The sequence below is a fragment of the Cupressus sempervirens genome, chromosome 1, assembly GCF_028749045.1.
Source record: "Cupressus sempervirens isolate cs-2001-9-10 chromosome 1, ASM2874904v1, whole genome shotgun sequence".
Classification (NCBI taxonomy): domain Eukaryota; kingdom Viridiplantae; phylum Streptophyta; class Pinopsida; order Cupressales; family Cupressaceae; genus Cupressus; species Cupressus sempervirens.
The window spans coordinates 541,561,125-541,587,292 of NC_143118.1; the positions used below are offsets into that span (position 1 = coordinate 541,561,125).

At 37.6% G+C, this 26,168-nt stretch overlaps 1 protein-coding gene across 5 annotated transcripts in view; it reads right to left on the bottom strand.

Annotated features, from left to right (window-relative positions):
- LOC149578596 (uncharacterized) overlaps window positions 1–25,651 on the bottom strand; it is a 90,207-nt gene extending 64,556 nt beyond the window's left edge. For all 5 annotated transcript variants that reach the window (XR_016364613.1, XR_016364612.1, XR_016364611.1 and 2 more), the window contains exons 1-2: window positions 25,315–25,651; window positions 25,157–25,234 (exon numbers count right to left, since the gene is read on the bottom strand). Coding sequence is in view for 2 of the 5 variants with exons in the window: in XM_089830117.1 (XP_089686243.1) it covers window positions 25,157–25,234; window positions 25,315–25,581 (345 nt within the window). In the remaining 3 variants the exon portion in view is untranslated. The remainder of the gene's footprint in view (window positions 1–25,156; window positions 25,235–25,314) is intronic.
- Between the last annotated feature and the right edge of the window lie 517 nt (window positions 25,652–26,168).

Here is a 26,168-nt window from a genome sequence, read left to right on the forward strand (position 1 = left end):
AGAATGTTTGATTATGTCAACTCCACAAGAACCACAGTAAAGAGTCATCCACCAGATATCCAAGAGATACTTGACAGGCACACCAAAGTATTTGGTGATATTCCGCATGGGTTCCTCCTAACATGGGGATAGAGCATGTTATTGAGTTCGAGGAGGGAGCCAAACCGGTCATGATTACTCCCTATCATCATCCTAAGAAACACAAGGATGAGATAGATAAGGCAAATAAGAAGCTATTGGAGATGGGGCACATTAGGTCTAGCAAAACCCCTTTTCCTTCAGCAGTAGTTCTAGTGAAGGAGTATGGGACGATGTGCATGTGCATCGATTATAGGGCACTAAATAAGAAAACAACTAAAAACAAGTATCTCATTCCTAGGATTGATGAGCTGATAGATGAGTTGCATGGTGCACACTTCTTCACCAAAATTGATTTACGATCCGGATACCACCAGAACAAGATGAGAGCAGAGGACATCGAGAAGACAGCTTTCCAATGTCACTATGGCCACTTCGAGTTTATGGTTATGCCATTTGGGCTAACCAATGCACCCGCCACATTTTAGAGTTGTATGAACCAGGTATTTAGGGGGCAGTTGAGGAGATTCGTCTTGATCTTCTTTGATGACATCTTGGTCTTCAGTAAGACCTGGGTGGAGCACTTGCAGCATCTGGAGGAGGTGTTAATCTATTCTAGATAGAGAGTCATTGTATGCCAAGGAATCAAAATGCAAGTTTGGCATGACTGAGGCAGCACAGAGATGTTTTGACCACTTCATACAAGTGATGTCATCTTGTCTAGTTCTAGCTCTACCTGATTTCACGAAGTCATTTGAGCTTCAATGTGATGCTTCAGGAGATGGGATAGGAGCAATATTGATGCAGGAGAGACACCCCATTGCATTCAAGAGTAGGAAGCTCCGAGGAGTTGAGAGGAGCTATTCTATCTACGATAGGGAAATGTTGGCCATAATGCATGTACTGGCCAAATTTCGATCATATTTGGTAGGTGGGTGTTTTGTGATCAAGACTGATCACAATAGTATTAAATACTTCATGAGCCAACGTGATCTTAATGACCGGTAGCAGAAATGAGTTACTAAATTGCAAGCTTATGACTTTGATATAGAGTTTGTCAAAGGTAAGAAAAATGTTGTGGCTAATGCTTTATCTCGGAGACCTCACTCATGTGCTCTAGCAGAGATTTTAGGAGATTGGAGAGATCGGATTGCAGCAAAGTATGCAGGAGATGATTGGGCTTCTGGGATAGTTGTGGGCACCATTCAGGATGACAAGTATGTAGTGTTGGATGGGTTGATCAGATCTCAGGACAGGGTTTATTTGATCCCTACATCACAATTTAGAGAGAAGATTCTGAGGGCATTTCATGATGCACTTACTGGGCATCTAGGGGTCTTCAAGACCTAGAGGCAGATCCGAGAGCGGTTCTCATGGAGAGGGTTCAAGGATGATGCTCAGAAGTATGTTAGGGAATGTGCAGTATGTCAACAAAATAAGGGAGAGTTCATGTTTCCTGCAGGTTTACTACAGCCCATGCCCATTCCGAACAGGAAATGAGAAAGCATTTCTATGGACTTCATCACTGGTTTACCATGAGTGCAAGGAAGAGATTGTATTTATGTGGTGGTAGACAGATTGACAAAGTTTGCTCACTTCTTTGCTATTCCTTCTACTTATACAGCAGCTTAGGTGGCAGATTTGTTCTTCAAAGAAGTTTTTAGGTTGCATGGGATACCAAAATTTATTGTTAGTGACAGGGATAGCAAGTTCATGAGCGCCTTTTGGCAGGAGTTGTTCAGGTTGTGTAGTACAAATCTTACACCTAGTCCGAGTTACCACCCTCAAACAAATGGGTAGACGGAGATAGTAAATAAATGGATGGAAGGCTATTTGCGGAACTATGTGATTGCGCAGCAAAGAGCATGGGTCAAGTGGTTACACATGGGGGAGTATTGTTACAATACCACATATCACATGACCATCAAGATGACTCCATTTATGGCATTGAATGGGTATGAAGCACCAAGCTTCATGGATTTGGTTTTGGGGAACAATCGAGTGCCCACAGCCAAAGACCTGTTGCAGGATAGTCAAGATATCCTGAGAGCGCTCAAGGAGAACATATAACAGGCCCAAAATCAGCAGAAGTTGTATGCTGATCAGCATAGGGTAGAGCGAAGTTTCCAAGTAGAGGATATGGTGTATTTGAGGCTACAGCCATATAGGCAATCATTGGTCAAGAGGAGTGGAGCAGAGAAGTTGAAGCCTAGATTTTATGGTCCCTACAAGGTGATTTGCAGAGTGGGCTAAGTCGCCTATGAGCTTGAGCTTCTAGAGGGCAGTCGGGTGCACAATGTATTTGATGTGTTGAGGCTTAAGAAAGCCATTGGTCAAAGTGTGGTGCCTTCTAAAGATTTACCCCCTTAGATGAGAAGGGTAAGCTCATGTTAGTGCATGAGGCTACTCTGGACACTCGAGAGAGGAAACTCAGAACCAGAATAGTGAAGGAGTAATTGGTCAAAGGGGAATGCTACATGGGAGAGTGAGCAGGTTATTCAACAGGCTAGACTGAGATTACTTGAGGACAAGCAATTTCAAGGTGGATAGACTGTAATGTCTCCACTTTAGCAGTTGACCAAGTGTGTGTTCGTTAGCCTAGTTCTACATGATCCTGAGGGCTAACGAAGGGTTAAAAAGGGATCCTAGAGTGTTTTGGCCTAGTCATCTCCAGTTTGGGCCAAAACAGAGTTGATTTACTCAGTCTCAGGCATACTTACCATTTTTAGTAAGTCAGCAGGACACAGAGGAGGCTAGTTTTGGTGATTAGATTTGATACTCCTTTGCGAGAGCTTTTTGACAAGCTATCACTCGTGTTGTTCGAAGTCTGATAGCATATATATTTTTATGCTTGAAGTATTATTAAAGTAACATTTAATTTAGTTGTAAAGTATTAAAGTGTTACTTTAATATTAACTCTTATGGGAATGTGTGCAAATCAAAGGGGCGCCTAAGGGAGACATAAGTGAATATTTTAATATGTTTTATATTGCACATATTTTATCCCACATTGCTCATGAGAGTTGAGTTGACCCTTGGAAAAAAAATAAAAGAGAGCATTGGTAGCTTCATTCGGGAAGTTGAATTTCAAAAGAAAATTGATGTGTGAGTTGCAGATCTGTTCTTGGCATTATAGGACGTCTATCCTCTCTTGTGACATTCTAGACATCATTCCCTTGGGGTTTGGCCTTTGGAATCCATTGTTATCAGCTTCATTATCAAGTAGATTGGGTGCATTTCTAGCTACAGGAAGATTTGATGTTTTGCTCATATCTTCTTTATTACTCATCCGACACTTATGCTACTTAGAGGGAATGATTTTATGAAGATATTGGACTGTTTGAAAGACAAAACACTGTAGCAACACTGTTCACGTGTGTATTGTTCATGTGGCACTATTCACATAGCATGATTCATGTCACTATAGCAGCAGGTTTAAATAACATTTGCTAGCACATTATGTCAATAATATTGGAGCAATTAGTGAGTTGATAATCTGCTCGTATTTGATTTTATTAAATTCTGAAAATAACATCATATCAACAGTAATACAATTTCCAGTCTGCATATTATTGTACTTTCTTTTGTTCATGTTGAATGATTTTCAATTCCATGCAAGCAAACAATATAAATGTCTCATTTCTAAAGTCATAAGGGGTTAAATTAGTAAACGGAGGAATAAGGAGTTGGATGCAAATTGTTTGACAAAATTCCTATCAGCAATTGTTTAGTTCTTGGGCATTTCTAGGGTGTCCATTACATACTCCTGCTTGAAGACAAAAACAACTCAATTACCTCGTCATATTACCTTGTCATCTCTCTCTGAGTCTTCCCTTTACCTCTTCTTCTAGCAAGTTGTGTTGGTTCCTTCCCAGTAGTCTAGACACCAAGGTCCACCTAATAAAATATAGTACGCCAGGAAGCATCCAGATGGCCGACTAGCTATCCCTAGCTCTCTGCTTTGGGCATTTATTGTTTGGTCGGAGGTTGTGTTCACGGTTGGTAGGGGGACATTTGTTTGCAAATCGGGGGTGGGGTGTTGTGAATAGGGGTTTTTTAATCTTTGTTTTGGGGTTGTGTTGTTTGCAGTGGGTGCCTTCTTTTTGGTGGTAAGGTTTTTTATCAGCCTAAGTTTTTTGTTGCCTTTGCTTGATGAAGGGTTGTTCGTTTGTGGGTCTAGTGACAAGGTTTGACTTTTTTCTCTTCTTGGCTTTGCATGACAATGATTCTTTGATGAAGACGGCACCTTTTAAGAACATGAGTGAGGGAGGATTATCTCCAAATAAGTCTAATGATTTTGGCTTTAGAAAAAACAAGTTTGGATATAAAGTTAGCTCCCTGCAGAGTCGAGCTTTCAGCCTTCGACGATGAAGGGATGTCTCCCTGAGAATGATCACAGACCTATGCTTATAATTCAAGTCATAAATGTGGAGGAGGATGTCAATTACTTCTTTAACCATGCGCTAGTTTGGAAATCCATGGGGATTGGGGTTCCTCTACCTTTGTTGGAGTTGTGGGCTCATCAAATTTGGAGCTCGGAGAGAAAGATGGAAGTGATGCTGACATCTAACAATTATTTGGTGGTGGTTTTTGCATGTATTTAAGATAGAATAAGACGTTAAAAGGTGGTGCATATTTTTATAATCTAGTAAGTTTATCCATTAAACCTTGACATGCTAGGTTCAACCTCACAAGGGAGTTGTTGTCAAGAGTTCTAGTTTAGGTGTGGATTCCATGGTTCTCATTAAAACTTTGGAGGCGTGACATTTTTAATTCTATGGTTTTGTTGCTTGGAACACTAGTGGGCTTGTAACACAGACAATGGAGCAAAGGTAATCACTTATGCCCCAATTTTTATTGAGATAGAATTGAGTAAGCCTTTACTAGATTCCATTCGAAATTCAGTTGGGAACCTCCTCTTAGATTCAATAGCTACACTATGAAACCTGCCTGTTTCGTTGTCCAATTTGCCATGAATATTGTTGTCCTACATTTTGTCACCACAAAATGTAGGTAACAGTACGAAACTTTTTCAACTTAGTTTTGCATTTCTCTGAGTTGATTCATCATTTAATTGCTTAGTATTTATGTTCCCCGAGGACACGTACCCAGCCTAAAACCCAATGTTTCGAGGACGGGGACGGGGGGACGGGTATGGGACATCCCCCAGCCATCCCCAAAAATCCAAAATTTGCAAGGGACGTTTCCGAAATGCGGGGATGCAGGGGGGAAAAAAAGGGGGACAGCTGCCGTACCCAGTACAAAAAGGGGCCGTCTAGCCGTCCCCCGACCGTACCGGGTACAGCCAACCGTCCCCCTTTTTTGTTTGCATGAGAGTTAAAAAACTTAACATTAAAAAATGTTTTAAAGCCTCCAACTTGGTCGGCTAGGTGGGCCCCACCCCACCAAATGCCCTAAAAGGTTTATACTCCACACATTTAAGTTGTTTTAACATTTGTTTGGTTTTCATTTTGGGTTGCAGCTGGCTGGAGTTTTCATTTTGCAAGTAGAGGAGGTGATATTTTTGCTTCCAAGAGCTTGACCAAGGGTTTGATCTTCTATTTTATGCACCAAGTATGAAACTCTTTATGTTTCCATCTATCATTTTTTAAATAGATTTGCAGCTTGCAAAGTCTAATTTTTTTATTATTTTTCATTGTTTCAGCTCATATATCTATTGCATATTTAAACACAATGAGCAGCAGTGGGAGTATGAGTAGTAGTAGTAAAGAAGAAAATGTAGTAGGGGTTGATGTTGCTAGTAGTGACACTAGGCAAAAATCCGATCCTAAAGCTGATTTGTTTAAATGCCCTTCCACCATTATAAAGAATTTTGCAAAGAGTCCTTTCAATAAGAAAAAATCTCTTCTCCAATATGTCACACCTCGGCCAAAAGATAAAAAGAATTCGAGAGGGACTAGGGTGTGGGATTGCCATGTTTGTCTTGATGATTTTAGGGGCAGCTATACAAGAGTAAAGTTACATTTTTTAGGTGTTTCATGCCAAGGAGTCGAAGCTTGTCCTAACTTGACTGATGAACAAAAATTAGAATGCCAAATATTGCACTTAGAGGTTGAAATGGAAGGGCAAAATTTGACAATGACATCACCATCTATTCCCTCACAATCATCTAGGCATATGTCATCCGCCATTGGTACTAGTGGCAGCCCTACTGGGTCTAGAAGGAAGAGAAAGATGAGTAGTGGTGAGAAGGGCTCGGTGGAAAGTATGTTTAATGCAGAGGCAAGGAAAAGTGTGAGGCATCCATTGGTAGATTCTTTGTTGCTAATGGTATCCCATATAATGCAGCCCATTCCACTTATTATAAACAAATGGTGAAAGATATTTTGAACATGAATTCCTCATTTGTACCCCCTAGTGAGCATAAGCTACGAACCACTATCTTAGATGAAGAGTACTCAAAGGTTGCTTTGTTATTTGAGGATATGAAACGCACTTGGGTTAAAACGGGCTTCTCTATTGTGATGGATGGGTGGACCGATGTTAAACATCGGCCACTCATCAATATCATTGTTACATCCCTTGCTGGCTCTTATTTTTTGAAAGCCGTAGATTGCTCAGGAAAGAAGAAGGATCTAGAATTCCAGTTTACCATTTTGAGAGATGCCATAGAGGAGATTGGATCATCTCGTGTTATACAGGTTATCACAAATTCTGCACCTATGTGCAAATCAACTGGTTTGATGATAGAGGGTGCTTATAGGCACATCTTTTGGACCCCTTGTTGTGTTCATTCCTTAAACAATGCATTGAAAGACATAGGGAAGATTGAATGGGTGAAACAAGCTGTGCTAGAAGCTAGAGAAGTGTAGATGTTTATTTGCAACCACCACACTTCACTTGCTCTATTCAAGTCCTTCTCTAAGAAAGAGTTCCTCAAACCAGCCGAGACAAGGTATGTCAATTTTAATTATAGTTTACTTTTAGTTTGTTTTAATTTTAAGTTATTTTTAAAAATTATTTATAAGTTTACTTACATGTGATGCTTTTAGTTTTAAATTTTAATCATTAATGTTTAAGCTTAAATTTTTAATTTTTAATTGTTGCTATAGGTATTGCACATATTTCATCTTGATGGAGAGGATGATTGAGGTGTATGAGGCCCTTCAATTGATGGTGGTGAATCCAGAGTGGGGACGATGGTCTAATTCTAAGTCCTCTGAAGGAAAAGTGGTGAGGCAAAAGATTCTTGATGAGAGTTGGTGGTCCACAATGAAGTAAGTTGTTGATTTTTAAATTTACTATTAGTCTTTTGCTTGCTGATTTCCCTATTAATAGTCTTAAAATTCTTAAAATTTATATTCTGATTTTTATTTTTGTTTGCATCTTGCAGATATATTTGCTCTGTCATAGCACCCATTGTAGATGTCATTAGATATGCTGATACTAACGCTCCTAATTTGGGAGAGATCTATGAGACTATTGATAGCATGTTGGGTAAGATGAAGAGAATTGTTGCAGCAAAGGATCTTACATTGGGGTTTTATGAGGAGCATATTAAGCCTATTGTGACATGGAGGTGGAACATGATGAATATCCCGCTTCATATGGCAACCTTTGCTCTAAATCCCAAATGGTATGCATAGTTGGGTGGAAGGGGCCTCCCATGTGATTATCCTAAGGTTTTGGATGTCTTCACAAGAGCAATTGATAAGATGTATTCAGCTCAAGATGCCTCTACTCTTCGTGCACAGTTCCTTGACTTCACCAACCTTTGTGGCCCAAACTTGGGTAAGCCACAAGCAAGGTTGGATAGAGTTGTTTTGGCACAAAAAGATCGTACTGGATGGTGGATCTGGCATGGGAGAGATACACTTGAGTTAAAAATACTTGTCAGTCGCCTCCTTTCACAGGTTGCTAGTTCCTCAGCTGTAGAGAGGAATTGGTCCACATATTCATATATCCACTCTATCAAGAGGAATAGACTTACCTCTAAAAGAGCAGAGAAGCTAGTGATAGTGCATCATGCTCTTCGACTTGTCGATCGTCAGACTCCAGAGTATAGGCAGACACCGGTTTTACGATGGGATGTTGAGCCTGAGGATGTGGCCCAGATAGATGAGGATGACACAACACTAGGATTGGCTGGGGTTCCATTAGATGAGACTACGCTTCCTGTGGAGGATGATAGTGAGGAGGACTCTGATTTTGATGCCATGGAAGTAGAGGCAAAATAGGAGCAGCAATCTGCTTCATTTTTCTATGTTTTGCTTTTTATGTTAAACATGAACATGATTATGATACATTGATAATTTGATACTTATTACTTTATGGCGGCCCTCTACCCTTTGGGCCTATAGCTTTGGGCATATTTTGAATTTGATTTTCAGATTTATCATACTTATCATTATGACATTATGATATTGACAATTGTTGATGTTTATTGTTCAATGTTTACTGATATTGATATGCATTTTGACAATTGGGTACTAAAATCGGATATTATTTCCTAGATGGCATTCAAATGTTGTATGTTATGGTTCTATAATGTTTAAATGACATGCTTTGTGCTTAGTTTCATATGAATGACATGTATATTTGCAAATTTCAATGTATATTTTAAAATATCCTTATATATATATATATAGCTGTCCCCGTTTGCTATCCCCCCATCTCCAAAATCGCAGAAAAAATTTGCCATCCTGGAAACCCGTCTCATCGTCCCCCGCCGTCCCCGTACCAAGAACTTGGGGGAACATAGCTCCAATTGTATGTTCAACGAAAATATAAATTTGGAAAAAGTACAGACCAGAAACAGAATAGTTGTTTATGTCAACCAGAGTTGTTTATGTACAAACCTAAAACAGAATAGTTGTTTATGTATTTTGAAGTGCAACAAGACAGTATAGTTTGTTTATGTGAACCATTATAGTTGAATTTGATTGTTGCTAAAAGAGCTAGATAGACAACTTACACTACGATATCTTCATGACATGTTGATGGTTTTTTTCAAGTTTTGTAGCTACCCATTGAGAGCTGAAAATGTCATTTACCAATCTCTTAACAAGCATGGATGAGGACGTATGTGTGACTACAGTTGCTACTTTGGCAAAAAATGCGAAAGTGGTGTGGTCAAAAGAGATGGAATGTAAGTTGATAGATTTGCACCTTAAGCAAATTCAGTTAGGAAGAAAAGGTGAAGGGGGCTTTAAAAAGGAAGCATGGACTGCAATACAAAGGAAGTTCAATGAAGAAATGAAAATGAATCTCGAAAAGGATAACTTTAAGAATAAGTACAAAACATGGAAACAAGGTTATATAATGATGAAAGAGTTACGAAACATGAGCGGTTTCACATGGAACGAGAGTAGTCAATGTGTGGATGTAGATGATAGTGCATGGGAAGAGTTGTTGAAGGTAATGTTCTCTAAACAACATCTTTATCTAAGTAAAGTATATCTTAATCAATTGAAATGAAAGTCCTCTAACTTCTAAATTTTTTCATCATGTAGAGAAAAGATTTCAAAAATGCTAAAGTCTACAAAAGTCAACCCTTCACCTATTTCAATGACTTAGCAGTCATTTTTGGCAATGACATAACTGATGGAAATGGAGCAGCAACAGGTCCAGAGGCTGAAGATGGACATCTCTTTGAAGAGGTTGTTGATCTTGACGATGATGCGGCTTTGATACACACATGGAAAATACTCCTCAATTTGATGAAGAAATCCTTCATTCAAACAATTCCAATGCATCTGTTGTTGAAGATGGTAGCTGTGATAGAGATCTTTATCTCTGGAAATATGAATGTTATTACCATTATTGTTATGTTCAGCTGAAAAAGACACTTAAGTTTTAAATTGTAACATTAAATGTAAATGACATGTGTAATTCTCATGCATTGAGGCATGAATATTCGAAAAGCCATATTTAATTATAGGAGTTATAAGAATTTCAAGAGACCTTCAATTATAATGTGAAGAGTCTCTTCTTTTGTTTTATATATCGCATTAAGCAATAGACATTGTACACTTGAACTTTTATTATCAATAAAGATATGTTTTGTTGTGTGGCTGGGTTTTTCCCTTCATTCTAGATGGGTTTTCCCAAGATATTTCTCGTGTTCCTTGTTTCAGTTTTGTCTTCTGCATAATGCTGGTTATCTTCATGCATTTCTGGGCTGTAGTTTCAACATGGTATCAGAGCAAGGTTCAGATAACAACATTAAAAGAGCTGAGAATAATATGAAAGTGAAGGCAGTCCTAAATCTATGTATGAAGATATTCATGCTACATCTTGAGATGGAGGTCCAATGATCGAATTATAGTAGCTAGGTGCATCGGGTGCATGGGGCTTCACAAGAGCATGTTGATTTGAAGCTATCGATGAAGCTGCCATTCTAGATTGTTGAAATTAGTCTAATCAAATCTCTATTACTGTCATCTTGTTGACCGTGGATATCTACAGGGAGTGTTGAATTATTTATTTATTTATTTTTAGCTCTTATGAAATTATATTTTGTCTAGACTAAATTGTTGCTATTATATTATGAATGCTAACAAGGGTATTCAAGCTCCTTAAATTCTCGTCTTTAACTGCAGATTTATCACAGATATAGAGATCGATTGTTCGGCGCACCCAATCTGCTCAAATTATTCTTAGGTCCTATATGTGTTGTAATCAGCACAACCTTGCAGGGCCCTGCACCTCTGCATATATGTATTTGTTAAACAATTCGTAGCAATCTCTATTACCATTTCTACGGGCATGTTTACATGGAGCATGTAAAAGGAACCGAGGGTTTCAATGGCTTTGTCGAGGCATGTCTCAGAAATGAAAATTCGTTGCAGTGCGTGATGGACGCACACAAAGAGCTCCACAATTAGATCGAGGAGTTGCAGAAGATTGTATGCTTGCAATGCCGACTTACAGCCATAAATCCCTTCGCACAAGATATGGGCTACACTTCTCTTTTCACTGTCGTTGATCGTTGGATCTAAGCTAGGCACGAGAACAGACATTGAAAGAAATAATAATGTGATGGGGGCATTGGCACCCATTGTGGTGTATTGGATATATGTGGGGACATATCAGATGTTACCACGTTGGATTGCTATCGCATGCATTCTCGCAAGGAGGAGCTACACAATTTGGTCGCTCTTCTCACTATAATTAAAGTCGTCCTTCTACAGCAGCTTGTTCAAGCCACAGTTGCGCTCTCTCTTTTCGCAAAATTGGATGTTTCTCTTCGAAATTGGACGTTTCTCTTTTCGCGAAATTGGATGTTTCAATCGGCATCGTCTCTGTAAGGAAAATGGAGGTGCATAAAGGTGCAGGTCAGAGAAGATGAGCGATGGAGGAGTTCACGGGAGGGAGGAGTTGTAAAGATATTTTTTATCCAAGCAAATCAATCATATTGCACCTGGCAGTGAAGGCAGTGGATCTAAAGCCACATCGAGAATCAAAGATCACATCAATTTTTATCAAACTCTCACAAAGGTGATTATCAAAAAGCATGTATCACTTCATTCTTTGAGTTGTTTGAATCCTGAGAACTGGACATGTCTTAACGATCTCAAGCTAATGATGAGATGATCGAAAAACTATCCTTTGTTGAAGGAATCAGAGCTATTTCTTTTGACCTCTAGAGATTTTTTAAATACGAGTAATCTTATTGTTTTTCTTTTCTTTGGACAGGAGTTGCCGAAAGACGTCTTGACGAGATTGCATCTCCTTGCCTTCACAACTCGGAGGAGCTGCCACTAATGATACTCCGCTATTTACGGGAGTTCTTTTATTATATGGTAACACCTCTTTAATGGTCGGTAACGATAGAGTTGCCAGCTTTATTAAAAGAAAAATAACAGTTCTTCAGTTTTATTTTAATTTTGGTGGATTATCGAGTCCTATCAGCTCATGAATATCTTGGGCGACTTCATCTCATTGTTTAGAGTCACGATCAAAGGAGTGTGTGGTAAGACTATCAAGTGAGAATGGGCATAATGGATAACTAGCAAAGGATAAGTCAAATTATCATTTCTTTGCGAATGTCAGGCTAAGACTGGAGCATAAATAAGTATTTATTTATTCTGATAGGCATATGATTGATATATATGTTTTAGTTAGACTCTAAGTTTATTTTGCAGTATGTCATTTAATCAATCTGAAAATCTGGAGTTTTGTATTTGTGTGCATAGTTCTTGATACCTATCATAGCAAACGACAGTGAGTCAAGTCTGGTCATTCCACATTTTATGGTATCATCACGATGTCCTAATATTTTTTTGTCTATATTCATGCTAGCCGTAACCTTTGCTATCATGTTACTATTCTGGTTCAAAAACTGGGGGTGATTGATTTATGCTATCTTTCAATAAAAGTTTATAATGTGATAAAGGCTTACGAAAATTCTCAGTGTCATTCATTGTGAAGTCGCGTGGAGATGTGGTTGAAGAAATTTTTCTCTTGTATTCTCTCGCACTCAACTTCAAGGATATCTTGAAAGGCATCATGGGCCCCATAGATTCTTGATTGCACTCATCTTGCACATGAAGGAAAATATTATCTAAAAAGACAAACATGAGATAAGTTTTCATATTCTTGAATATTAATTATTGCTAGAAATAGAATATGCTATTGTTTAATATCTTTGATTGATTGATCTTTTATCTCTCATTGTTGTAGCTGCAACAAGAAAGGAAATAAGTTGCTTTGGGAGATTTTAGCTTCAAAGGGAGGCTTCATAATTAAGAGGGAGTACTTATGGAATCCCTTTCATTCTCATATATGATTATGATGCTTGTCGTGTTTGTAAAATTTGAGACTTAAATGGAACTAAGTCTTTATTTTATTATTGCCTAGTTTATTCATGTGTGAAAAAATGAGATTGTAAGATCAGCTATGATAACTCTTTCACTATGCGAAAGTGAACATCATGTTCAGAGATTCCATGAATGTGATTAATTGTTACAAAGTTTCATGTTGAGCGATTCCATGAATATGATTGATTGTTATAGTTTTCCATGAATCTAATAGGATAAAATTTCATCATTAATATTTTGGCTGCAATCTTGTGTGATTGTTCAGCTAAAGATCTCTCTCTGGCTAAGAGGGAGTGTTGAAGACGGTAGCTGCGATAGAGATCTTTCTCTGAAAATATGAACGTTATTACCGTTATTGTTACGTTCAGCTGAAAAAGACACTTAAATTTTAAATTGTAAAATTAAATGTAAATGACATGTGTAATTCTCATGCATTGAGGCATGAATATTCGAAGAGTCATGTTTAATTATAGGAGTTGTAAGAATTTCAAGAGACCTTTGGTTATAATGTGAAGAGTCTCTTCTTTTGTTTTATATATCGCATTAAGCGATAGGCATTGTACATTTGAACTTTTATTATCAATAAAGATATGTTTTGTTGTGTGGCTGGGTTTTTCCCTTCATTCTAGAAGGGTTTTCCCAAAGATATTTCTTGTGTGCCTTGTTTCAGTTTTGTCTTCTGCTTATTGCTGGTTATCTTCATGCATTTCTGGGCTGTAGTTTCAACATCTATTAGACAAAATCCATCTCCGCCATCAGCAAGAAGGCCAAAGAGGAGGAAGCCAAGCATGGCTTCTTCTTTGGAGATCATATGCGAAAGTATTCAAAATATAGACAAGGGCATGACTAAGGCCATAACATCAATGTTGATAAGAGAGAAGTCAAGCATGATATATCAAGTGCAGTTACTGCCCTCAAGGCCATGCCTAGAGTTAGTAGGGAGACTTTGATTGTCACATGTGACTTTTTTAGTTCAAAACCTACAAAAGCTTGGGTGTTCGTAGAGATGACTACAAAGGAGAGGGAAGAATACATTAGATATAAGTTTGGCGGAGTTATCTGATAAATTATAATCTTTACGAACTTATAATCTTTTTGTAGACTATGTTTGAACTTACAATCTTCATGTTCATGTTTGTCAAACTTGAATGGATTTAAAGCATTCTCAACTCTGTTGGTTCCATTTTTTCTTGAAATGGATGAACAATACATGTTGTTTACCTTCATTTTGTTCCACATAATGATTTATAGTTCTAATGAATTAAGGTTTTTTGGACTACTTGCAATAGTTGTTTGTATTGATGTATGTTGTATGCTGTATGCATTGTTGTATGTACAAAGTAACTCATCATGTTGCTATATGGGATGTTGTATCCAGCTAGTACTAGGAATTTGGTGAAATGTATGTTTGTATGGGAAGAGTATTATTGGACTAAATCTCTCCTTTGGTGCGGATCATACAACAAGATAAATGTTTTTTTCTACTTGACCAAGAATATATGATCAATATTTATAATTCTAATGAATTATGTTTTATTGATTACTTGTAATTGCTGTTTGTATTCCCCGAATTGTGATGTGTTGATGTATGCACTGCTGTGTGTACAGAATAACTCATGTTGTTGCTGTATGCACTGTTGTATTCAGCTAGTACTAGGAATTTGGTGAAACATTGTATGGGTGTCTTTTTTAATCCAGCTTATTTGTAATATTGTATCAATATTCACTATGATTGTAATATTCACTATCAATATTCATTGTGAAATCACATCTAATTGTTGCATTTTGCCAGTTGTATTTCCTTAAAAAGTTAGAAGACCATGATGGGTTATTGTGTTGCATTTGGGTTGTTGCTTATAATATTTACCTATTGTCTTCTCAATTATTCAAACATTTTATTTTTGCATATGAAGAAACAATTATAATTAAGTATTTTCTATTGCATGCTTTTTAGAGTTATGTTTACATTGATCAATAGGAATATTTTGTTTATAATTAGTTCGTTATTTATTTTCTCTCATTATATTTGTTCATTATTTATATAGGGTTGATGGCTTCAAATACTTTGTCATTGTGTAACTGTGGCACCGGCACTGTAGTAATGAGGACGTCACGCACAGACCGTAACCTTGAGAGTAAATTTTTTTGTTGTCCAAATAGTCAAAAGGTTGTTACTATTTTTTTGAATGTTTATTTTTTATGCAGTATGTTATTGTGGCGAGGACTTATGTAGCTTTGGAATGCTGGGAGATAATGGCTGAAATTTCTTTCAGTGGGTCAAGGATGACCCATCTACGTCAACTGCGTCTAACTATACAAATGATGAAAGGAATGGTTGCAAATTGTGCAACATTCAAGATACTGCTGCAAAGGAGATTGCTTTTATGGCAAAAGTTGAAATCATGTTTCAACAATGTATTATTTGTGTTCTAATTGCTATAATCGTAGTATTGGTTATTGGTGGTTTCAGACCAACTACGTAAATATGGTTAAAAAAAAAATATCGGAGATGTAATTGAAGATGTAAATTGTATTATGACTATGTATACCTGATGGTGGACAAATTAAATAATGATATATCCATTTTGTTGTTATCAACTTCATTATGATTGTGGATACTATTTTATTTATGATTTTGTATATAAATGAGCAATATATGGGTGATGTTATCGATTTATATATATAAAGTTGAAATAATTGAAATTCCTCATTAACTTCAACAAGTCAACTAAAAATAAATATACATTAAAAAAAGTTGAAATAATTGAAATTCCTCATTAACTTCAACGAGTCAACCAAAAATAAATATACATTCTTTGAAAAAATTAATCAAAACAATATTACACTAGAACAAATAAAATTAGAGGAAAAATATATATATAAACTTAACCTCATTTCAATTCCGATTTTGTACAACCAAACAAGGGATTTACATATTCTCAAACAAATTCTAGGTGAACCAAACGGAACTGGAATACATATTTTCCATTCTCATTCCTCATTCCTATACCCATTCTCATTTTCAATTCTAATACTCAATTCCTATGCCTGCAACCAAACAGGCCCTAAGAGTTACCCGCACCGAGTGGATAAAGTTGTAAGTGCAGTCAGAGGTGTTAGCAAAACCATAGAAGATAATGAATTTGTGAGGAAAGTAATGAGGCCTAGAGTTTACATACATAAGTTGTATGCTATTGAAGAAAGTCATGACATGGGTATATACACATTGGATCAGCGCTGTGGATCAATCTCTACTATAAAGATAGCAGAAATTGAAGACAGTCAACATGCCAAGAAGGATGTTGCATTCAAAGCTACAAACAAGATTGAAGATGTACCTGAGACAAGCAATGATCTGGATCATGAAGAAGCAAACTTTAAGTTCTGAGTTTATTGTTTGCTACAAATTTCTTTTTGTTCCTGTCACTTGTCTGTTCTGTAGCAGACTGATGCAATATTTCCAATAGGTTCCCCAAATAAATTGCTTGGTTTTTGTTAGGAATTTTTTAAGAAAATACATACATATTTAAAGAAGTTATAGATTTTGAGATAAAACGCATTTTGAATTTTTCCAAGTGGTGAAAACTTATACTTTTAAGTTTTAAATAACAATAAATTATCGATTCGCCCAAATTAGCCACTAAATTCTTCATAGCATCTGAGAGAAAGCAACCCTGAGATCCTAATTACTAGTCATTACTGATGTGAGATAATGCATCGGAAATACCATTTCAAATAAGGCTAGAGGAGTAAATGAATAAGAGCTTAGCCATTTTATAAAGTTACATACGAATAAATTAGTAAGGGCACATAAGAGGAGTAAACGAATATGAGAGCTTAGCTATGTTATAAAGTTACATATGAATATATTAATAAGGGTACACAATTGCATTATGTATAAATAAAGCCTATGCTGGACTTTTCTGGTGCCAATGCTAGTTCCTTTGAGTAAAGGTACTGGGTAAAGTTTTGAAAAATAACATCCATATCTCTATGCTACTAACAAATTACTATAATGTCTATTTTTAATTTTCTAGCATATCAAAATGCACTGCTATTTATGGTCATGCATATTCACAGTGTTTGACATGTTTGGTTCATGTAAAGCCTGCTGGGATTTCATTCATAATGAATGCCTTGAGGTTCAGACATGTCTTAAGGGGACTGAGCATTGAGGGTCAATTCAATTCCAAGTGAATTTTGAACTAAAGTTGAGGGATTTAAAGCTCATTTTCCACAGATCATAAAAAGTGAAAAAGAGAAGAAAAAAAACTTCCAATGATGCATGCTTAACCTTTGTTGTACAAAATAAGCTCCTGTGGATGCAGCATTGGACATTTGAAAACAATGTGGGTTCAAATCTTCAGAAGACATGGACCAGGTAAACTACTACATACAACTCACTAGGAATGGCATAACCCATTAGACAAGATTGGTTGTAGGTTGCAGATCACAGATTGTAATAAAAAATTGATATAAAAGCTGTGAAAGTGAAAAATAAGGTGAAGTCTAGTGCAAATTTGACAAAAATGCTGTAGAGTAAACCATAGGGTCAATTCCAGAGCAAAGTGAATGAATGATTTTTATGACATTCACAAGACTGGACAGTCTAAGGGACCAAGGAATAGCATCCTTAGCAATCATCATACTCCCTTCGATGGTGTATCTTCTGCTAGGAATCTTGACTAGAAAGCTAGCAGTCTGGTTGATCTTATCTTCATCAAATAAATTGTACATATTGTCAACCTTTACATTATTTTCATATTGAGTATGTATGTCTTAATAAGCTGTGCATTCCATGATAAAGTGTCATTCTATCTCCACTACACCTTTATTGTATTATATGCAAGTTGTCTCTTCCAAGACTTCCTTAGGCCTCTTTGTTGAAGATTGTAGCTGCAATAGAGATCTTTATCTCTGAGTTTGCTATATGTTGAAATAGAGATAATACCACTATACTTTGTTCACAGCTGGAGAAGATATTTATAATAATATGTAGAGACATGCGTCATGCAAAGAGGCATGCATATGGAAATATGAAGAGTTTTATATTTGAAAATTGAAGAGACCTTCGGGTGTAATATGAAGAGTCTTATTTCAATCTATTTATGTGATTGCTTAGTGTAATAATGTAATTGCATCAGTTGAAAGCATAGTAGTTGAACACTTTTATTGTCAATTAAAGTGATATTTTCGTGGTGTAGCTGGGTTTACCCCTTCTAGTGGAAAAGTTTTCATTATTCCTTGTGTCTTTTGTGTATTTCTTATTCTCTCTCATATTGCTGTTTATCTAATATTTTATTGGCAAAACATTAACATGATATCAGAGTCAGGTTACAGCAAAAAGTCTGTACATCTGTTTCAGATTGCTTCGAATACTGTCTGCAACTTTGTTGTTTGAAATGTGAGGCTTCTCAGTTGAGACAGTGGTGAAGAGGCATCGAGCAGATGATCTCTGGCTACTGATAGCCAGGCCAGCACAATTCAGAGTCATGTGCATTCTGGGTCACTTAATGATAATATTGGTGACCCAGAATTTCCTTCCTAAATTTCTTCTTCTGAAGGCGGTGATGGAAGCAACTTTTCAAGACTACTCTGGCAAGTGGCAGATAGAAACAAAAAGTATACATTGCAGACTCTGAAGAGAGAAATGATCTATGGGCTGCTGGAGTTTTACTAGTCTAATCCAGATTTGAGAAATGGTGATCACGAAGATGAGGTGTTTGCTTCTGACAGATTTGTTGAACCCTTCAAATGGGTTAGCGCAACAGGTGAGAAGGCCTAAGAAAATAGATATCATCTTGTCACATTCTTTGCTACACTTCGTGCAGAATTGCAGACGGACAGGGATATGAGTGCTCTAGTCGGTGTACCATGAACTGTTGAGACTGAAGAGGCTCTGGAATATAATACGACAACCCCTGTTAGTGTATAGTAAAGTTCTTTAACTTCACGTATGCATATATGCTATGAATGGAGAGCCATATGTATTTTCTTGGTAACATGACATTGTAAATCTTGTTGGCGATGTGTTCCTAGCATCATGTGTTCTTATTATTCTTGTTGGCATTTTTCAGCTGCCATGTACTCTCCCTTGTTTTTGGCATAAGTGTCTTATTTTATGGACCAGTGAATGCCTCCCTTGGTAACGACAGACTTTTCATATTCATTCACCTCTCCAGTAGTATGCATCAGATCATATTTTTGTTTTGATATTCTCTCGCAAAATCTTATCACAGACAACCAAAGATTGTATCTATTATGCACTAAATATACAGTGGTGTATAGAAGTCTTTACAGATATAGTTTTGTGTGTTGCCGATCTGGTTATCTTTCCTCAAATTGATGTGGGATGGTAAGAAGGAAGAAGAGATTTTTAGCAGTGAGGTGAAGATTCAACAGTTGGTGGAAAGATATGAAGATCAAATCTGATAAAACAATCAGAGATAAGTTCATATTCTGAATTTTATGTATAGTATGCTTTTAGCATTGATATTTTTGATAGGTTCATCTTCTTGGTTGCAAAGTGCAAGAATAAACAACGAGAAGAGGATGTTGTCTTGATGATACAATTTCAGAGGAAGTATATTCAACATCAAAGGGAGGTTACAAAGGGAGATGTCTAACCCTTTGCAAGCTTATGTGACAGTAAAACAATTAGAATCAGCTATCTTATTTTGGTGATCTAAGTTGTCCCTATTTAAGAGGGACTCTCAATTGAGAGAGATTCTCAGTTGTTCTTATTCATGTTGTTAATGAGTTCTCTGCAAGAGAAGTTTGAGGTGAAATCCCTTGTTCCACCCTCTGCAAGAAGGTATGGTGGATCCACCCTCTGGGAATAGGCATGGTGGAAAAGCATTCTTCTATGGGAGAAGTCTGATGTCCAAGCCCTCATTCCACCATTTGCGAGTAGGTATGGTGGACCACCCTCTATGAGTAGGCATGATGGAAATGCATTCTTCTCTGGGAGAAGTCTCAGGCGCAAGCCCTCATTCCACCCTCTGTGAGTAGGTATGGTGGACCGCCCTTTGTGAATAGGCATTGTGAAAGTCATATTTGTGACTCCATGACTTTAATTTTATATGCTTATGAAGTAACTATGGTGAATTATGTTATGCTGCGATAACATGTTTTTAGGAGAATCTATGTAATGTGAGTTTATCATTGACATCTTTGGTTGCAGCTATGTGTGTGGGCCATACTAAAGATCTCTCTCTTGCTAAGATGGAGTGTTGAAGATAGTAGCTGCAATAGAGATCTTTATCTATGATTTTGCTATATGTTGAAATAGAGGTAATACCTCTATATTTTGTTTACAGTTGGAGAAGATATTATGATAATATTCAAGATAATATGTAGAGACATGTGTCATGCATATGGTAATATGAAGAGTTTTATATTTGGAAATTGAAGAGACCTTCGGGTGTAATATGAAGAGTCTCATTTCAATTTATTTATGTGATTGTGTATTGTAATGATGTAATTGCATCACGTGAAAGCATTATACTTAAATCAATAAAAGTAATATTTTCGTGTTGTGGCTGGGTTTTTCCCTTCAAGTGGAAGGGTTTACCTAGGACAATTTCTTGTGTCTTCTGTGTAATTTTTTATTTCTCTCTCGTATTGCTGCTGATCTTATATTTTCTAGGCAAAACATTAACATCTTCCACCTACCAATCTCACACCTGAGATGATACAATTCCATCTTCAATTGCACAACTAACAACCTTGCTCTTCCTTTAAAAACTGTCCCTAAATAACTTTTTTGTCCATATTCACAAGTTGGGTTAAGCTCTTTGATGTAATATGCTTTTTTTCATTCAATGTGGTTAATCCACATGGCAGTCCTAAATTTTTCAGTTGTGAATTTTTTTATTTTTGCATGGGATTAGCTTTTATGGCATTCATCTAACTTGATGTTCCATTTCCTCAACCATTTTTTGTTTTGTTTCATCCGGGTTTTCTTCCTGCAATCAACACCCTCCACCATAGCTATTTTGTTATCCATGTTTCAACCATCTTTAGATAAGATAAATATAAAGATAAATTTATTAATGTCCAACTAGTGACCACAAACGGGTCAAAGGGATTGAGGGAACAACAAGAAAGAAACCCAACAACAAGAGCACCAAACAATGACTAGAAACAAACAAGAAATAAGAAAGGAAGGAACAAGCATACACCCCAACAAGCCAAGGGGTGGAAGGGACAAGATGGCATCCTCACCACGCCAAACAATGCAAAGCTGAGGATCCGCAAAGACTTTAGAAAAATCCCCAAACAAAGGGATAGTTTGTAGATGTGGTAGTGGTCGTGGTAATGGAGCAATGTCGACGATGTTGATTTCTATCTCAAGAGGTGTCTTGAATCAGAATAGGTGGTAGAACTGGAACTGGATCTACTGGGTCTCACAAATCTAGGCTAGGAAGGCAAATCCAAGTGCCTGTTGGTGCCACAAGCCATCCTCGTGAAGAAAGAGGTAATGAGCTGATCTAATAAAGGGTGTTGAGGGTGTTGAATGGTGTGGTTCCACAAATAGGTAGCCTCCTGAAGATAAAGGGCCACACATTACTGATCTATGTACCTGAAGAAGGACAAGATGGAGTGAGACTCTCTGAAGAGACAATAAAACTTGCATATAATCTCATGATATATAGGACAGTGGGAGATAAAGTGCTCTATGGACTCCACCTCAATAAGAGTGCACAGCTGACAAACCCTATCACCTCTATCCAACAAGTGGTTAGTCTTGACACAGAGATGATGGGAACTAAGTTTGAAAGGCTTAGGAGAAATCGTGAGGGAGTGTTGCCAGTACTGAGAGGTGTAAGAAGCGTGAATAATGATGCCATCCTAAATCTCTAAAAAGTGCTCAACATAGAATGCCATGCCCCCCATAAGGGTTGACACAAGTAGTGTAAGTGTATTGCCTGTAGATATCATCTCTAACGTATCTATTCAACTCCTGCCTGGGGGAGATAAGATGGAGAGGGGCATCCAAAGAGTATTAGACGAGGGGAAGATGGTCAATCGAGATCTTGATAGTACACAGAAGGTAGGCGGCTCCACAAAACCAACTAGAGGGAGCAGCAGCAAATAACTCCAATGAATAGTAAGTGAGGTAGGGATATCTCTGATGACCCTCCCAGAAATCAGCGAAGTCACGAAAATGGTGGAGGAACCAAACAAGGTCAAAGATGGCCTCAAGGATAAAGGGGTGCACCCCAAACTCAACTAGTACAATATGGTGAGGAGTGGACAGTCTACATCCGATAAACCACCAAAGGAGAAGGATCTGAACCCGCTCAATAAAGGTCCAATCAGACTCCAAGAGAGAAGGCCCCAAACCACAGACCTATAGAGAACCATGGGGCGCACAAGAGTGTCAAGAAGTCTCATCTTGGACGAGATGTCCAGGAAGTGATGCCTGAAGCATTGTTTCTCAAGAAGAGCAAGGGAACCAAACCCTTTGCAAATGCGTGGTTGGATAGTAGGCCTCAGGTTGAAACGAGGACCAAAGAACACAACCCTAAGTAGGTATAAGCGAAAACAATCTCAATCTCAAAACCATTGAAAGTGAAGTGAAGATGAGAAGTATTAAGAATTAAAGACTATTACCTTAGTTTTGCCCAGGTTCATAGATAACCGTCACAAATCACAAAAAGAGGCCACTCGGTCCAACTGTCTTTGTAAGCCCTTAGGGGAGGAAGCCAAAGGAACCATTTCATCCGCAAAGAGCAATATATGAATCAGTACATGGTGAAGAAGGCAACCATCACCCACGAGAAGGTTATCACAAAGAAACTCCTCAATCTCATCAATATAAATCCCATACAAAGTAGGGGATGGCAAACATCCGTAGTTCACCCCAATGGTGCTAATAATGAAGCTAAAAAAGCCAATGGGAACCCTGAGATGATCAAGAACCAACTTTTAGAGTCTCATGATAGTAGTGATAAGCATGTCAAATATGTCAATGACCCAAAGTCTATGGAAAAGTGCCCAACAAGGGACCGTATCAAAGGCTTTGCAGAAGTCAATAAAGCAACAGTAGATCTTTGAGGAGCGAGAGAGCGCCTCCTCAAGGATAGTGGGGAGAGTCAATATATGGTCCATGGTCATAATCCCATCTGAAACCCGCCTGGCCTAGCGCTGATTGAGCTCTCTAGAAAGAAGGATATTGAGGTTCGTAGCATACAACTTTGAGGTGCGGCCAGTCATAATAGTTTTGTAGTTACTAGGATCAAAGGCAGGGCTCGCCTTATGGATCAGGTGGATGATATGAAGGGACAAAGGAGGGAGGGAACCCTAAGAAAACCACACGCTTGAAGAGCTCTGAGAGATGGGGACTAAGAATAGTGGCACCGAGCTTGAAGAGCTTGGCCTAGAAGCCCTCCTCACCAACACCTCTACTAGTACTAATGTATCTTATAGCTTCCAAAATAGTCAAATAGGTCAAAAGATGGCAAAAGGATGGGGCATGGGTTGGATGAGAAGCTAAACAGGGATATCATACAGAGAAGAGACATGGGTGAATAAGGTGCTCTACACGAGCTCAGCAGGAGGGGTGTAGTGACGGGGAAACAAAGCATGCCAGAAGAACTTGAGCGAGCAAAGGAGGGAGGGGGCGATGGGTGAATCTATGATGGGCAATGAACCGACGCTTCTTGTTGCAGAGAAAGCGGTGATAGGACAACTGCAAGGAGGGGAAGGAAGGGTGAAGGTGGGTGAAGGCATAGAGAAGACAGGAGTGGAAAGCCTTACAATCCATAGCATACCAACAGTTCATAGGACAAAAACGTCTAGGCTTAGGGCCAAAGGGGACAACCAAATGAGGGAAGGACAGAAAGGCAACCTCCCAAATGATGCTCCTTAGATAACTTATTCATCAGGTTATTGCTGACACTCCAATGCAAAAGTACCTGCTTCTACCCAAAAAAGATTTTGTACGGGACTAAGGTTTTGACTTTGGGATTGCTAGTAACTATGTGCTTATAAATTCTCTCTACCTCTCCAACTGCAGTTTGACATGCTGCCACCCCAAACTTCACAACCATAGAAAACCACCAGCGTGACCAGCAAACCAGAAAAGGATTTTAGTAAGTTCATCTTGTTTACATCAATTTTGGAGTAGGTATGATGCTTTACATCTTCCTCAGGCCTCTTCCACCAACCAATCTCCAACCTAAGATGATACGATTCCATCTTCAATTGCACAACTAACAACTTGCTCTTCCTTTAATAACTGCCCCTAAATAAGTTTGTGTCCATGTTCACAAGTTGGGTTAAAACCTTTGATGTAATATGTTTTTTCACATTCAATGTGATTAATATACATGGCAGTCCTAAATTTTTCAATCACAAATTTTTTAATTTCTTCATTGATATCAGTGTTTAGGGCATTCCTGTAGCTTGATGTTCCAGTTGCTCAACCATTTTTTGTTTTGTTTCATCCGGGTTTTCTTCCTGCAATCAAGACCCTCCTCCATAGCTATTTTAAGCCAGTATTGTTATCAATATTTTCAACCATCTTTAAATAACTTATTAATCTGGTTATCACTGACACCTCCAAAGCAAAAGTATGTGCTTCTGCGAAATAAAAAGATTTGACTTTGAGATTGCTTGTAATTAGGTGCTTATAAATTCTCTCTAACTCTCCAACTGTACATATATTTTGGAGGAGATATGATACTTTACATCCTTCTTGTATGCTTTTCACCTCACAAGTCTCCAAACTGAGTTTATAATGGAAGTCAATCCCAAGCTATTTGTAATTTTTCACTATTTCCGAGGGTCCGCTTTTAAAAAGGAAATAATCTATTTAACAGAAGAGATACCCTTCAACCGTGGTGCCAATTGTCATTCAATGAAGATAATTCACAAAATAAAATTACTACGGCAAATCTAGTTTTAAAAAGTAATAAATTTGGGAATTATAGTGAAACAAAAACCTTAAATAGTGAGAAGTGCTGCCCGGTTTCAAACCTTCCAGCAACCACAATCTCGTAAGTTTCACCACATGATCACACAACAGACCGAAGGTTTGTTCTAACAAGTATAGGGTACTTTCACCTCAAGGCCTCATATCATCATGGAAGAATGTGAGAAAGGAGATGCAGCGGATATAAATCCTGGAGAATAAGTTTTGGAGTTGTTCAAGCATGAAGGTGTGTTCATAAGAAGTGAGAATAAGTTTTGTAGTTGTATAAGCGTGGAGTTGTGTTCATAATCTGACTTGCAGTCACGGTATCTGTTTGTTACAAAGAAAGAACAATGTAGAAGATATATAAACATACCCCAGGAGCAAGGTCGTACCCAATGGCATTTGTTCCGACGCCGGAGAGAAGAAGAACCGGATGATTTCTCGGAGGAGCCTGAACAATATCCAAAGAAATAAATTAAATTCTCAGTAGCAATGAATATAGATAAAGTGAATTACTTTAATAATGCCGACCTGCGGTGGAGGATTGTAACGCCAGAGAGCTAGAGTCCAGTCAGTATTGGGCACATTTACATGATGCAATTCATCAGCTGTACAAATGGAGGCCTTCTCTGCTACCAAGGCTGCTGCACAATAATGATCTCTTTTTCCCCATGCCCATAATACACTCTGACTGTTTTTATTAAGACGACGAGGACGTCTTGTGTATATTAAAGCAGACAGGAAGGACGTTCGATTTGCAGCAGGTGAATACATAATTGACTTCATCTGCAACACCATTCTTCGCTTTCAATTCCAACATGGACTTGAATTCTCATCACAAGATTCATTTTAACATGATTTTCACAATGGAACTTTCCTGATACAGAATGAATTACTATAATAATGATCTTTGTGATTGGAAAATTTCCCTTTGCCTGTCATCTCATGCCTCTGTTATACCTAGTAGAGATTTCCTGATATTGGATCATATTTTATTATTATTTTTATCATGAGATGAGTATGGTCGGAAAAGAGGATCCTAGAAACTTTATTGGTTGAATAAAAGAACTTACATTGATAGTTTTTGTAATGCATTTTGTTTCAATTTTATTTTAAATAAAATTGAAAAATGTATAATAGTTATGAAGAATCTTATTAATGTATAATTATTATTAGATGGCAATATACTATTGCAATCACCTATTAGATCTAGATATTTTTAGTAGATATTTTAGTTCTTATTGTTATCTTATAGTTTTTTAAGCTATACATGTGAAATTTTTAATTGTATAAATTATTTAAACTATTTTGTTGTAATTTGAGTCTTATATGAGCTGATTTGTAGGAAACACTACGTGGATTGTGAGCCAATATTCTAGGATGCA